The 16,335-nt window shown below is 38.8% G+C and overlaps 1 protein-coding gene across 13 annotated transcripts in view; it reads right to left on the bottom strand.

The window, feature by feature from the left end:
• Positions 1-16,335, bottom strand: part of TTC3 (tetratricopeptide repeat domain 3) — a 119,764-nt gene that overhangs the window by 34,212 nt on the left and 69,217 nt on the right. For all 13 annotated transcript variants that reach the window (XM_027548883.1, XM_027548866.1, XM_027548831.1 and 10 more), the window contains 7 exons: positions 14,429-14,755; positions 11,340-11,591; positions 8,820-8,866; positions 7,789-7,845; positions 5,822-5,895; positions 4,384-4,548; positions 218-1,265 (listed from right to left, as the gene is read on the bottom strand). In XM_027548883.1, the coding sequence (XP_027404684.1) occupies positions 218-1,265; positions 4,384-4,548; positions 5,822-5,895; positions 7,789-7,845; positions 8,820-8,866; positions 11,340-11,591; positions 14,429-14,755 (1,970 nt within the window). The remainder of the gene's footprint in view (positions 1-217; positions 1,266-4,383; positions 4,549-5,821; positions 5,896-7,788; positions 7,846-8,819; positions 8,867-11,339; positions 11,592-14,428; positions 14,756-16,335) is intronic.

Below are 16,335 nucleotides of genomic sequence, written 5' to 3'. Positions count from 1 at the left end.
TTCTACTGCTTTATGTCTCAACTGGTGCAAAACTTGGATAGGATGAAGGGTATTGCTTACTACACTTCAAAATTCCTTCTGGCATTACCAGTCATGCCCTACAAAAGGGTTCATAAAGTCCATTATTTTAAAGGATTTTAGTAAATACAATGACAATGAAAAATTAAGAGGGAAATTTAACTTTGATATCAAGAAGACTTTCTCACTTTAGTCTTACCTGTACAGCAACCACTTGTGTACATGGAATATTTGTTACTTCATTGGTGCTTTCTGGATTTACTTCCCATTTGGCAGAATCGCCACAGTAGTCATCGTTTCTGCTAGCCTCACTCTGGACTATATCAGCACCATCATAGCTGCACTCTGACTTCACTGGTGTTTCCAAAGATTCCTGAAGGATCTGTGTTTCGGAGGCAATCTGGGTACCAGGGGCATTCTCAGCACTGAAATGATGAGCCTCAAAATGCACTTCCGTTATGTCACTGGCTACAAAAGACGGCACCACTGGTATTGGTCTTTGCAGGTGATACTCAGTAGGAACACTGGCCAGAGGGGTGTAAATGCTATACTGGGGCAAAGTCGGTAACACACTGATGAAGGCTGGTGGAGTCTGGGTAATGTCAAATCCCCGAAAGGGAAGATATGTACAGTATCCTGTGACCAACTGGGGTCGAGGCCAATAGGTCGCTTTCACTTCCTCAGGAACTGGTTTGGGAGAATTAGAGGAGACCGGCTTGTGACCGGTATCCTCAAAGACTGGCCTGGGAGAATCAGAAGACATCCCTTTGGGCTTCTCATCCTCAGAAACTGATCTGGAAGAATTATCGAAAACTGGTTTTGGCTTCCCAGTGTCACGAGCTGATTGGGGAGAATTAGCAGGTGCAGGCTGAGGCTTCATGTCCTCAGAAGCTGGTGCTGAAGGTAAGTCAGACACTGGTTTGGACTTTACATCTGGTTTAAATTCCCTAGCAGTTGGATTCAGTGGTAGTTTAACTCGTAAATACTCTCCTGTTTTTGAAATTTCTTCTACTTTTGTTTTAATGTTTTTCTTCTTTCTCTTTTTCTTGAGCCGTAATGCAACTTTCTTCAATGCGATACAGTTATCAATCACAACAAAACGAGGACATCCCAGGAGAAACGCTTTCAAGCCTCCTGCTTTTTCTAGTATCTGTTGAGTTTCTTCTGGGAAGAACTCATATTCTTCAGAAAACATTTTGTTACTCATGTCCAAGGGACCATGTTCCTCCAACAACTGAGAGAAATAACTAGGCAAGAAAATACTTATGTTATTTTAAGGAAGTACTTACACATGCTTTTCTGAAGAAAATATTTCTCAAAATTTCCCCCAAAGCAAAATATTACTTCATTTCTAACTGACCTGAACATCTTCTCAACAAAAATATTATACTCATATTAAATCTGAGAAAGGCTAACTGTAATCAATTATACTATAAATAAAATTAAGTTTACTCCCCAGAAAATAATCCTTTTAAATTGGAAAAAAAGACTAAAAAGTTATTTTTTATAAGCTGTGATTAATTATTCAAAATATGTATATATATTTTAATACTTGCTTTTGGATTAAAAAAATTATTTATTTGGCTAGGACTGCCGTCTATGGGGTCGCAGAGTCGGACACGACTGAAGCGACTTAGCAGCAGCAGTCTTAGTTGTGGCATGTGAGATCTTTATTTGCAGCATGTGGATCTAGCTTCCTGACCACGGATCAAACCCATGCCTCCTGCATTAGAAGTGCGGAGAATCACTGGACTGCCAAGGAAGTCTTTGGAATATCTTTTCATGTACCTGCTGGCCATCTGTATGTCTTTGGGAAAACGTTTATTCAAATCTTCTGCCCATTTCTACGCTGAATTTTTTTTTTTTTTTTGCTACTGAGTTGCCTCAGTTCTTCATACATTTTGGGTATTAGCCCCTTATCAGATATATGATTTTCATAATTGAACGATGACCATTATAAGTGTCTTCAACGGCCCTTGATGGACTGCCACAGTACCCGTGTACGTCACTGTCGGCACGGGGCCAAGCGGTAGAAATGGGGAAAATATTTCAGAAGGCATTCCCGTCCTAGTGCTCCAGGTGTGTCCCTTTGAAAAACCACTGTTTTCTCCATGCTCATGATTCCTTTCGCTTTTTTTCAAGAAGCAGATTAAAGATCAGGACCCAACTGCCTCTTTCTTGGAAGAAAGCATGACAAGCAAGTAAGAACCACCATGTTCTTTTTGGTAGGCAAAAACTGACATGGAGAAAAAACATGAATCTTATTTCACAAAGTTATTTTTATTTGCAACACACTGTGATTCAACCTACGATCAATTTCACTCTCCTGCTATCTGTAAGCTGCATGCTAGGATCACATTTTCTACTTTCTTTTTGAAACCTTCCACTTTAACTAGTTAATAAATCTTGACTAATTAACACCATTAAAGAATTGTTTTAGGAAAAACTGAATGCAGAAGACCATATACTACTTGCATAACAGATATACTATCTGCAATGTATAGTATAATACCATATACTATAATAGTATAGTATAATACCATATACTATCTGAATGCAGAATACCATATACTTCAACTATCTGTATCATAAAATATTAGAACGAAGGAGGTCACTGAAAACAAATCAGTCCAATCCCCTACTTTAAAGTAAAATATTTAAGTCAATTAAAAAAGCAGTTATCCCAATATTCTTAACTCCATGTCTGTTATGCTTTCTACTCAATATTCTTTTCAGATACAAAAGTTTAGTTTCATTTTTCTTTTATCCATTGGCCAATTAAAAAATAATCTTCAAACTAATGATCATTACGTGTTTATTTTTGAAAATTCAAAGAAAGAATTAAGTTCTGAGGTGTGACTTCCTGTAACTTCTTGACTTTCTCCTATTATAAGATATAAACTCCATTTCAAAATACACAAATCAACCTATTTTCTTCTCATAAAGTTACTTAATTTCTTCCCACTTATAAAGGTAATGTAGTCTTTAAGATGCAAACTCCTGAAAACTACAGTTTAGCTTCAGTTCAGATGCTTGAAGCAAAGTCTAGCATGTTTTAAGAAATACTAGTATAGGCCCCTGGAGAAGGAAATGGGTACCCACTCCAGTACTCTTGCCTAGAGAACCCCGGGGACAGAGGAGCCTGACGACTATAGTCCATGGGATCGTAAAGGGTCGGACACAACTGAGTGACTGAACAACAGTAACAGTATAGTTTTACAGCTGATTCCAGGTTGTCATCCAGTTCTCTGGGAGTATGATTTGTTCAGCACTTCAACTCTGAAGAAAAACTATGAAGAGGGATCCAAGGGCATGTAACTAAACTGAAGAGGAATAATGCAACTGAGAAAAATAGAAAAAATAACCAAATTACAGATGAGTGATGGGTTTTCCAGGAGTTCGCTTACAAATTAATTTTCTATTGCAGATCTCAGCCCCTCACTTTTTTTCCCTAAAGAAAGCTTCATGTACTACTTATTAATCCCAAGCTTAAAAAAAAAAAAGAAAAGCAAATGCTTTTTAGATTTTCCTGAACTCTATTACTCTATCCACCCCACTCAGACTTGACTTTAGTGTTAATTTCTTTCTTTTTTTTTCCTTTGGCCACACAGCATGTGGGATCTTGGTTCCCTGACCAAGGATCACACCTGTGCCCCCTGCAGAGTCCTAACCTTACTGGACCACAAGGGAAGTCCCCTAGTGTTAGTTTCACATTCACATTTTCAAACCAAATGTAATTCAGCCCACAGTTTCTTAAAAGGAAATCTTTTCCTAGATGAATGTCAGGAGGCCAAGTTTTCAGTACAATACAATACAATACAGGGCTCTGTATCTGTACTACATCCCAGCTGGACAGCTCTCTCAGCAGTAGTCACCAGATTCTGGTATCCCTTCCCAGTGAAGGGTAACACTTCACCAAGCCACATGAAGTGTCACCGGGCTTAGGAGACACCAAACAACATATGAACATATCATATCAACATAAAGACAATGAGAGCAAATAATCATACTATTCCTTGTCCAATATATACTGTGGAATTCATGATAAAAGATTATGGCTGGAAGCTTCATTTATCATTCCTATCAGGACACACTAGGACAGTTTTGGAAATACAAAGAATCTACATTAGCAGCACAAACTGACGCAACTAATAAACATTAGGGTTCTAAAAAAAATCTTTAATAGTTAAAAATCTCCAATTAACTTTGTGTAATACATGACCAAAAGCCATAGAAATACTTTTCTTCCCCAGAGTTTGTAAGCCAAACACAGATTCTTTTAATAGAAAGGGACACAAATTTAAAACAACTTAAGATCTTTTACTGACAGCCTCAATGTAACAGTTGGAATGTTAAGACACTTACTCGTATAGAGTTGAACATTTCTGTTTTGGGTTTATGTCCCACAGCTTCTTATTACGGACAACATACTCATTACTATGCTGTTCATACAGAGCTTCAAATTCTTCTATATCCTGCCGAAGGTGATCAGGCACTACAAAGGGGCCCGCAGAATTTAAACTGCGTTTGCTGATAAAACAAACAAACAAATGATTTTCTCGTGAATAATAAACTTCTAGGTGACCCAGAATAACATTTAAATTGGAATAAAGATAGCATATTATTCAACTTTTGGATGCAAACACACACTAGCAGAGAATTTAATGCAGAAAAGTTAACTTTCCACGACTTTAGTCAAGAGATACCTGAGTGCTGAGTAAATTCTTTTATTAATAATTACTTACTCATGCTATCAAGAGTAATTTTTTTAAAAACTTCTGGTTTAGAAAAAAAAATCAATGTTGCATTAATTGTAACATGTTAAAAAGCAAAATGAAAGGTTTTATTACAATGGTGATCAATTTAAGTTCAAGTGAGATTGAGACTGGTAAAAGGTACTTAAAAAAAATTTTTTTTAAAGAGTGTAAGAGTCTAGCACTCTGCAAAGCTGGAGTACCGTTGAGTGTGGGCTCTAAACTGGACTGCTGGTTTAAACTCTGGCTCTGCTGGGTAGGAGCTTTGTGTCCTTGGGCACAGTCAACTGCACTGTATCTGAGCTTCCTTACGTGTAAAATGCATATAATAGTATTTATCTCCAAGAAAGAAGAATGGATTAGATGAGTTTATATATACATAAAAAGCTCTTAAAACAGTGCCTGCCACATAAGTGCTATCAAAATATAGGCTGCTATTATTTAAACTTAAAACAATTCCCCCAATCAAAGAGTCTGAAAGAGTCCACAAAAATATGCAAAACAACTGTTACTACAACTCATTTAAGAAATGCGGCAGGAAAAATTTGTGGGTCTTTGGTCCATAAAGGAATATGATATAAAAAACTTACTGCTACTTACTAGTTTTATTTCTTGTATCTACCTGTCTCTTAAAAACTCAGTTTCAACAACCAGATCCACTGGAAATTGCTAATACCTAAGGCTGAACCATAATATCACATACAGCCTCCAAAATATCTTCCTAGTAATTATCAACAGGACATTCTCTTCACTAATCATTTTAGAGAGTATTTTCTAGGATTTTCCAACAGTATCCTGCACACAGTAAGTTCTCAACCTTATCAAATGAATGTTATCAACCCTCTGATTTTAATACAGTTTATATCAATTCTTAACACTGACAGCCCACATTATATAAATCAACCACAATGGGTCATATCAGGTTTATAACAGATGCATGTCTTCAGGCAGAGAAGTCAGGGAAATAAAAAAAAAGACAAGTTTAAAGGACACAGATTAATATACCTTTTAAGTTAAAACAAAAGCAAAAATTTTCAGACTGTGCTTACATATGGTCTTCACCTGAAGTGACAGTCTCATTGTTTGGTGTGACTGAAGGTGTTCCAGATCCAACTAACATAGGCTGGTTTAAAAAACAAAAATGACAATGATTTTCCACCTTTACCACTAAAACTGATGAATGCTCATATAAATATGCACAAAAATTGCCAATATATATGACTTATCTAAATTTTCTTGTGAACAGGGACATACAGTAATTAAATTTTCAACAGCCAAAAATAGGCACAAGCTAACATTTAGATAGTTTCTAAAACTCCAAAAAATTTTACACTATCACTGTGGAAACTCTCATTTTAGATAAACTACAGACATATAGTCAAAGATAAAAACAAAAGTTGTACTGGAACTTTTAAGCTACTCTTCAGTTCAGTTCAGTCACTCAGTCGTGTCTGACTCTTTGCGACCCCATGAATTGCAGCACGCCAGGCCTCCCTGTCCATCACCAACTCCCGGAGTTCACTCAGACTCACGTCCATCGAGTTGATGATGCCATCCAGCCATCTCATCCTCTGTCGTCCCCTTTTCCTCCTGCCCCCAATCCCTCCCAGCATCAGAGTCTTTTCCAATGAGTCAACTCTTCGCATGAGGTGGCCAAAGTACTGGAGTTTCAGCTTTAGCATCATTCCTTCCAAAGAAATCCCAGGGCTGATCTCCTTTAGAATGGACTGGTTGGATCTCCTGGCAGTCCAAGGGACTCTCAGGAGTCTTCTCCAACACCACAGTTCAGAAGCATCAGTTCTTCGGCACTCAGCTTTCTTCACAGTCCAACTCTCACATCCATCCATGCATGACCACTGGAAAGACCATAGCCTTGACTAGATGGACCTTTGTTGGCAAAGTAATGTCTCTGCTTTTGAATATGCTATCTAGGTTGGTCATAACTTTCCTTCCAAGCAGTAAGCATCTTTTAATTTCATGGCTGTAGTCACCATCTGCAGTGATTTTGGAGCCCCAGAAAATCAAGTCTGACACTGTTTCCACTGTTTCCCCATCTATTTCCCATGAAGTGATGGGACCGGATGCCATGATCTTCGTTTTCTGAATGTTGAGCTTTAAGCCAACTTTTTCACTCTCCTCTTTCACTTTCATCGAGAGGCTTTTTAGTTCCTCTTCACTTTCTGCCATAAGCTACTCATATGCTGCCCCTAATTTTCAACCCCTGCCTCCCATTTAATCCTGCAAATGTGTGATAGCCATTAAGAACTCACCATAAGACTTAAAAGTAATGCCCCAGTCATCTCACAGGCTTGAAGCAGAGCTTTAGGTGAGTGGAAGGAAGGAGTCTATCCATTCTGAGACTCTGTCATGATGGTTAGTATTTAGCTTTTTTTTTTTTTAAGTTTTTATTGAATTTGTTATAATACTGGCTCCTGTTGTTCATGTTCTGGTGTTTTTTGGCCACAAGGCATGTGGGATCTTAGCTGCCCAACCAGGGACTGAATCCTCTCTCCGGGCAATGGAAAGTGAAGGCTTAACCACTGGACCACCAGGGAAGTCTCAGCATTTTTACTTTGAATATTTAGGTAATAATTCCATTAATTAATAATAATATGCATCATGTCTTGTTATACAGATATGACATGAGGGTACAGGGAAGTCAATTTGCCCAAGGTCACAGAGATAATAAAAACAGTAATTAGTAGAACCAAGGTTAAGAACCCAGGTCTGCCTGATCTCAAAGCAGCCCTGCTCACACTGAGGAACAGCCATAAAAAGTGCTACATTACGACAATGATTTCACTAGGAAAAACCTAGAAAATGAAAAGGGTAATAGTCTCTATTAAGAATTACATACAACATGAAACTTAAACTTCCTCAAAATGTAGAAAACTAGCAAAACATCTTTAAAGCCTAGAAAGTCTTTCTCTACCAAGTTCTTCAAAATATCCCAATAACTAGTTAATTCTCGAATTTATAAACTCAATTAAGAATCAACAGAGAAAATACTCCATACCTTTGAATCTTTTGGCTTCTTTTTCTTGCCTTTGTTTTTTATCTTGGTAGAATTAAACTAAAAAGTAAAAAAAAAAAAATTACTGAACACTCAAATAATAATATTATGAAGCTACCATATATCATAAAGATACCATTTTGATTTTCATAGACTGGTCCTAAGTTGAAGTACATAAAATGTTTACCAAAAATTAACACTTTAGTGTGTTAAGCCCCACTGTTTTGATTTATAATAGAAAATAAGAAAAATGCTAAATGACACCTAATGCTATATAACTAAAATTAATCGTTCCAACTTAATATACTGGTACTCATTTTCAACAAGGTTTATGCCATTTCATGTAATTGATGAGATTCATAAAGTAATTCCAGCTATGTGCTTATCATATTTTAATGATTTTCCTTTACTAACCAAACTAGACATTTTGCACTTGGCCAGACACCAGGGGACCAACAGTGAAATTAGAAGCAGCATCTAACTTCCCATGGGGTCATGTCATCTGTGCTTCCACAGTCAGCCAGATAGGATCTGACTGAACGAAGACAAAATTTTAAGTATAGATAACTTGATCCTAAAAAAATCATTAAACAAGTATGTCTCTGTTCAAAAACTGCCACAAACTACTTAAGGAAGACAGCTCTGGAATTATTTTAACTTTTTAAGCTCAATTATAAGCCACTCAAAGTCCATTTGTTTTCCTTACAGAACAAAACACAATTTTAATCATTACAAGGTAACATTTCATTTTTATGCCATCAGATGACTCAAAAACTCCCTTCCTATGTCTATGATTAACATTCATTAGTTGTGAAAATTTATGGACACTGTCTAACTTAAGCTGCAGTGTGCTGACTGTTGTTCCAAGAGGAAGACTGGGATTACCCTTTCTAAGAAAATTGCCATGTTCCCCCGAAGTCCTCCAGATGTGGTTCTGGAGTGCCTCCTGGGATACAAAAAAACATTGGGTCCTCCTCTCCTCCTCTGGCTGACACAAATTAGAATATGACATTGAAAATGACGGGATAACTTACTGGCACGTCACCACTGTCCTGTTTCCTTAATACAGTGCAGCGGCTGTCTGTTAGAAGATACAGATGGTTTTGTAAGGAAACGAAAGGTTTACACTGCAGTACGATACACGAAGTCCTTAAAGAAAACCACCCCAGATACTACTAACATCCACTACATCCTACTCCTTATGTGGCTTTGACGCAGTTCAGTTTAGAAACCAAGAGCAAAATGGCTGACTCAGTGGAAAACCAACTACTAAGAATCACAAAATTTCAATCTAACTCAGTACAACTTGAGTTTTTTCTAGATACCAAACTCTATGCATGCTAGGTGCTCGGAATACAGAAATGTATAGAGAAGTCCCTGCCATCAATAAGCTCATGTTCTGCAAACTACACAAGAGAGGCAAACACCACAGCGCAGTGTGCTAAAGGCCACAGTAAATGCAGTGAAACAAAGCTGACAGAAGAATGAAGTCTTCAAGGGGAACAGCCCAAGGAAGGGTCAGGGAGGGCTGTTGGGAACAGAGGACTTCGGATGAGCAAGCAAGAGGCTGGGATGTGAGCAGGGACAGCACAAGGCAGGTTTGGGCACATCAGGAAGTGAGGTGTACATTCTGCGGGGAGAAGGGAGCACACTACTGAGCCCAGACAGACACTGACTTCAACCTGCAGGCAAAAGAAGTGTTTCCCCAACAGAATACTTAAAGAGGATCAGACAGATGTTCTAGAAGAGTCAGCAGAAGCAGTGTGAGAGAAAGGTTTGGAGTGGGAGGGTCAGAGGCATGGAGACCTGTTAGAGACTACTGAGATCATAGAAAGGTTATTAAGATCCTGGCCTAGGGAAATGGAGATGGACAGGGAAGGGCAGATCAAGAATACAGCTTACTTGACTTGACAACAAACTAGATAAAAGGGGTAAAAGGCAAGAGGAAGGGTCGAGACCAATTTCAGCATTTCCTGCTTGAAAACAATACATAAAGCATTATTATCTGGGATAAATCTCATGCGGCTTAAACCATTCCAAGAGAGAATTTGCACACGGGATCCAAGAGAGAGTTTGGGTCTCCCAATTATCACAGCTCTGGTGATGTTATTGAGCACTGTTAATTTATAAGATCAGTGGATTTTGAAAAGTTTTTAACCAATGTAATTGTTCCTTTAAATGAAAGGAGATAAAATTGAAAATGTTGGGGTAAGGATGAGAGGCAGAGGTAGTGAACTTGAAAATCTGCTGGCTGGTCATTTGGTTGGTGGCTTGCAACCCTATGACTGAGAGCAGAGAAACTGTCACAGCTGGATGGATTGGGTATTTCAGGCACAGAACACAAGAACCAGAGAAAATGCACAATGTAAGGGAATTGTGTCCTTTAGAATTGTCCTGTGCGATCCAAACATGCATCAAGTTTTGTAAGCTCAGTCCCAGAAAAGCATTTTATTCCCAGCAGGAGCAGGCTGAGTGCAATCAATCCAGGATATCAAGAAGCATGTTACCCCCAGTCATGAAGCAGTGTCCCTGGAAAATAAAGCCACCTATATCTGAGTGTGCTCTCTAAGAACCACAACAAAAGTAAGCTTTCAGTTCCTTATACTGTATCTGAATTTCATAATGTGTAACTCTTTAGTACAAGGCCAAAACCTTTTCACGTACCCTTTAAAACAAACAGCATGAAATTTGAAAGTCTAACTCCTGGCAATACATAAAGCAGACGTCTGATGAGAAGGGAAAAGGAAGAGGGCAGGGAGAGACAGTATCCTAAGAGATATATGTAGTACCAAAGATAACAAATTTAAATTCCGAATTGAAGAACGTGTCTCATTCTGGATGCCAACTGTCAAATCCACTTCCGTGTTCACAGCCGGGCGTGGAACTCTACCCCTGCACCAAGAATTTCCTCTTCCCGAGGAGCGGAACCCCTCAGCACTTTTCCTGGCCCCCTCTTCTCCCATATTACAGTTACCTGTATATTCATTTTACTCCTTTTTCTAAACATAAGGTCCTGAGGGCAAGGACCAGCGTAAGCATTTCTGAGTTCCCTGTTATCACACCTAGCACAAGGTGTTGAAGCAGCAGTAAAAGATTTCTGATGAACTGAGTTAGGGGTGTAGCTGGGCCACAGCCTCCTTTTCTGATTCCCAGCTCTAGGCTCTTCCCACCACAGCAGATATGTTATCTGTTCTAGATTCTGCAAACACTGCCTCCTTCTGCAGGCCAATGTTTCCTTGAATGCTACAAATCAAACCATTTCCTAAGAAACTCCATCCCTTTAATATATATATAACCTTTGTCATGACAACTGTCAAAACACCTACAATGAGAACAGTCCATGTAACGTATCCATCTGAGTGTCTTGACAACACTGAGATCCATAGAGTAAAAGGGCTTTAGTATATGAAAAAAATCACTGTTCTTAATACTAACTTCCCCAAATAAGCCAGATGTAGCATAATGATTTTCATTATTTTCTTTGTTAAGTATCTAAGTAAGCTATATCTTTTGAAGACTTTTTCCTTAGACACAAATCGAAACTGTCCACATACCCATTATATCAAAGAACTCGTCCAAGGCATTATGCAGTGCTGGGAACTTGTCTCTGTGTTCTTCTAGCAGCCATATTAAACACCGCGCTTCCTTCAGTGATGTAGGCTCATAGAAATAATCAAGTTGCTTTCCTTCTATAGAGCCTAGCTTATGACCGTATTTCTCATTCCAGAGAAAAGTCATGATGCTAAAATCAAGCTCCTTAAGAGGAGCCCCATAACGAGAAAAGAAAGGTCCTGTGGCATCTAAGCCTATAATAAAAACAAAACCCAAGTCAGAAGAAGGGAGGATTATTTGCTATAAAATTATATTCAGTTTCACATCTTGGAAAGCAGTTCTATTATAGTTTGCTTACATTTTCAGTGAAAACATTTAAACACTTGAGAATAAACTTATTCAAGCTATTATGGATTTCAGAAATACCATTTCACATGAATATGCTAAATACAGTAATTCTTACCTATTAGTTGAAAAAGGTGGGCCAAAGGCTTCTATTATTCTATTTTTTTTTAATAATTGCATTGATCACATTTATTTTATACTCATCTTTTAAACTTATTCAGTTGCATTTTCATTGTATATATAACTCAACAGACACATAATTTTATAGGTTATTTGCAAAAAGTGAGCTTATGTCCATACCCTTTCTTAGAGATTAAAAAAAAAAAGCACATAAGGAATGAACATGGGATGAGGAGCTGCCTCCAATGATTACACAACAATTTAGCTATGTGGCAGCCACTATAGTACTCTAATATCTGGGAAAGCAGAGGTCAGAAAGATGAGAGAACGACCCACAAAGAAGAAACTGAATGTCTTTCCATCAGTTTCTATGGCTTGAGAGCAGTCCTAAAGAGATTCATATTCACATGAATATGCTAAATACAGTAATTCTTACCTATTAGTTGAAAAAGGTGGGCCAAAGGCTTCTATTATTCTAGCTATTTTTATTAGACTTAGGAAAAGAAGGAATTTTTTAGTATTTATTCTTATTTATTTGGCTGTGCTGAGTCTTAGTTATGGCATGAGGGATCTAGTTTCCTGACCAGGAATTGAACCTAGGAGCATGGAGTCTTCACCACTGGACCACCAGGCAAGGCCCAGAAAAGGAATTTTTAAAGGCGTTAAATTCCTTTAAAAATACAACAGTAACTTTTCACTACTTCATAATGATTTTCATTCAAATTAGTACAAGCTAGCTAGATTTTACAATGCTTTTCTACGTATATTCTATAATAACAAAACATCAATGATATATGGAACTTCCCAAATGCCTTTAAAACAAAAAATGGGTGAACTCTTCATCCAACACCTTCAAGAATGCACCTTATCCCCTCGAACACCGTGGCCCCTTACCCTCCTCATGAGAATTTCAGGTGGTCACTATTCTCAATCTTCCTCCCGCTTCGACAACTCCAGAGAAAGGGGTGGCTGCACCCTCAGGCACTACTACTGAAAGGAGGTGAGCCCCTGCTGCGTGCTAACACAGCCACCAAAAGCAAGGACTGGCTCTGCTCTCTCCCCCTACGTCTCTAACACTGGACGGGTCACAGGCTTTCAGTCTGCAAATGAAGCAGAGACTGCCAAGTCAAAACTACCCGAGACGGCTGAGCCTTCCAGTCGCAACAGCTTTGCAGAGGTCATGTTACATATCAGTGTATTTAAACACGAGAATCAGCGACCATGTAAAATACACACATGATACAAGGTTTAAGGGAATCACGGATGAAGAAATACCACATTCAAATCTCCAAATAGAGCTCACATCAGAGCATGTGCTCAATAAGAGGAAGGCAGCAGATCACACCTAGTACTGAAATGTTAACCCCGCTCCTGCCCAATTTAAATTAATCTTTGTTAAATAAAGCAAATTAAAGTAAGAAATATAAAAAATTTTATCATTTCCTTGTCTGTTTAGTAGACACTAATGGCAGCATCACTTAGGATAGTTTTATGGGGCCAGGAACCCATGGAGACACATGTCCACAGCAGCAACATTAGTTACCAACCACACCGAGTACTGCCACCTCGCTCTGTCTCCACTGACAGACACTTAGTAGTATATTCTCTGAAACCCTAGTGTTCCATCAGCTCCCGTCTCTAAGGCAGGTCAGGCCAGCAATCTCTACAGGCCGCTGCTACGGCTCCTGCTAGCCTTTTACCCAACAGCTGCCGACTGAACCGTCTACTGGGTTAGGAAGTGGCCACCTCGGTCACCGGGACAAACAAGGCCGTGGTGGATGCTCAAGGACCCCATCCTCTAGGGTCAGTCGGCAGCTTTCTCTACCGCTGCATTCCATGGTCCCTGAGTAGGTCTGGTAAAGAGCCTGCTCGAAGGTTCTTCCTCAACCAAACTAGGAAAATCAGGACAGAGCACCAGAGTTTTATGACCCTGTGATTCACACTGCTGAAGGTCAGCCCCAGGACATTTCTCTTGATCCTTAGATACAGATCTGCCATAGGCATCCTAACCAATCATCCATAGCTCCATCCCACTCTCCCCTCCAAACTCTTCACAACCCCAGAGGGCACCCCTGTGCAGCTGACTCCAAGGGGTGCTATTCACCCAGGGGAGTGCCTAGTAGTCACAAAATTAACACACTGACAATAGCTGAGCATAACACAGGACTGGACTTTCTTACTGACTGGACTTTGCTGTGTTGACATATTTCACAAAAGCACAAGGTAACCTTTCTATACAAAGAAAGTGAAGTCGCTCAGTCATGTCCGACTCTTTGCAACCCCATGGACTGTAGCCTAACAGGTTCCTCTGTCCATGGGATTTTCCAGGCAAGAATACTGGAGTAGGTTGCCATTTCCTTCTCTAGGAGATGTTCCCGACCCAGGGACTGAACCTGGATCTCCCGCACTGTAGGCAGACACTTTACCAGGAAAAGTGTCACCAGGAAAGTCAACCTATCTATAAGGTAACCTAAAAATTGTGAACTTCAGGAAACAGTATTTTTTAACCATACAAATTTGTAGTTCTACATTTTAAAAAGTCATAAATGATAGTAAAAAGAAGAAGGATTCAGAAGTCTGTATTTATCCTCCTATGAAACTGCATCTCTACAATTAAGAGACATACCAAAGCTATTCAGTTTCTGGATCCAGGTGGCTAGTTTTGGGTCCACTTCTTTAAGCTCACTCAAAACATGCAGAAATACCCTTGTCTTTACTCTGTTCTTTTCTTGGATCAAATGACGAATGACATAGTCCACTGCTTCATTCAGGAAATTTCTGCTAGAAAAACATGTTGTGTAGTCTTCTGTGGTTAAAACCTTCCAAGAAAGCAATTCTTTGAGAAGCTTGGAAGTATTCAGTATCCCGGACTTAATCTTGTCAGCGTACTGCTTTATGCACTGCAGAATTCTGTCATCAAGGAACTGGCAACTTTGGACATGGTTGATAGTTTCTAAGGATGAATAACAGTGGTCAGTAAAAAGGAGAAAGAGGACCAATTTGCAAAAACATAAACTCTGAAAAATTTAACCTAACATTGTGTGTGAAAGTGAAGTTAAAGTGCTAGTTACTCAGTTGTATCTTACTCTTTGAGACCCTGTGGACTGTAGCCTTGCTAGGGTCCTCTATCCATGATATTCTCTGGCAAGAATACCAGATTAGGTAGCCGTTCCCTTCCCCAGGGGATACTCCCAACCCAAGGATCAAACCCCCATCTCCTGCGTTGCTGGCAAATTCTTTACTGTCTGGGCCACTAGGGAATTACATAGCAATATAATCTGTGACTCAGATGTATTCTTTATGTTGTTTTAAATAACCTAAGAACTTTTAAATTAGATATATAAAGTATTTAACTTTAAAAGTGCCTTTAAAAGACATGAAACTTCACAGTAAATCAAACATATCAAGTATCTTATTTCCTTCACTGGTACCACTCATGTAGTATCTAAAAACTTAGTTCCTCTAAAATAAGGTTACTTTCCTCAACAATCTTAACTGAGCCTTATCGACTACTCAGATTTTACATTCAATAAATATGTTTCAGGCATGAATGTAAAGCTTTTTTTTTTCCCCTGGAGTTGAAGGGATCATTGCTTCAAGTATAAAAACAATATTTGGTTGAATTTGGATAAATGTGTTATCTATCTTACTGTTGAATCCTCAATCATAGACCTGTGGAGTTACTGATCGCAGTATCTCAAAAGTGCATCTTCCTGCCCAGGCATTTCCCCCCCAAAGTGGTCATTTAACCTCTTGACGCTAATACAGTAAATAAACATACAAATACAAAAAATATATAAAGTAAATGATGTTCCCTAAAATTTTTTTTCAGTAGAAAAGACAGTTCTGATTGATTTCTGAAACATTAATGGAATAACCAGTCAATCCTAAAGGAAATCAAATCTGAATATTCATTAGAAGGATTGATGCTGAAAACTCTAATACTCTGGCCACCTGATGCAAAGAGCCGACTCTTTGGAAAAGACCCTGATGCTGGGAATGATTGAGGGCAGGAGGAGAAGCAGGTGACAGAGGATGAGACGGTTGGATGGCATCACTGACTCAATGGACGTGAGTCTGAGCAAACTCTGGGAGACAGTAAAGGACAGGGAAGCCTGGTATGCTGCAGTCCATGGGGGTGCAAAGAGTTACACATGACTTAATGACTAAACCACAACAAGATGAAAAACAAAAACATCAAGAGGAAATATTAATGCTGGCAACAGTCATCAGAGTAGAAAATGAGAATAATTTAACTCAAAACTGAAAGGAGTCCTGGGGATATAGTGCACAGTACAATGACTATAGTTAATAATACTGTTTCATGTATTTGCATGTAGACCTTGAAAGTTCTCATCATGAAAAAAAAATTCTGTATGTATGGTGGTGGATGTTAACTGGATTTATTGTGGTAATCATTTTGCAATATATAGAAATATCAAATCATTATGTTGTACACCTGAAACCATACATTAAAAAAACACAAAACTTGAAAGTAAATGTGTCCACAGGGACAGTAAATCACTGAGACTG

The sequence above is a fragment of the Bos indicus x Bos taurus genome, chromosome 1 (genome assembly GCF_003369695.1).
Source record: "Bos indicus x Bos taurus breed Angus x Brahman F1 hybrid chromosome 1, Bos_hybrid_MaternalHap_v2.0, whole genome shotgun sequence".
In the NCBI taxonomy this organism is placed as follows: Eukaryota; Metazoa; Chordata; class Mammalia; order Artiodactyla; family Bovidae; genus Bos; species Bos indicus x Bos taurus.
Note: the sequence above shows the minus strand (reverse complement) of the source record. Positions and strands in the feature narration are given on the sequence as shown.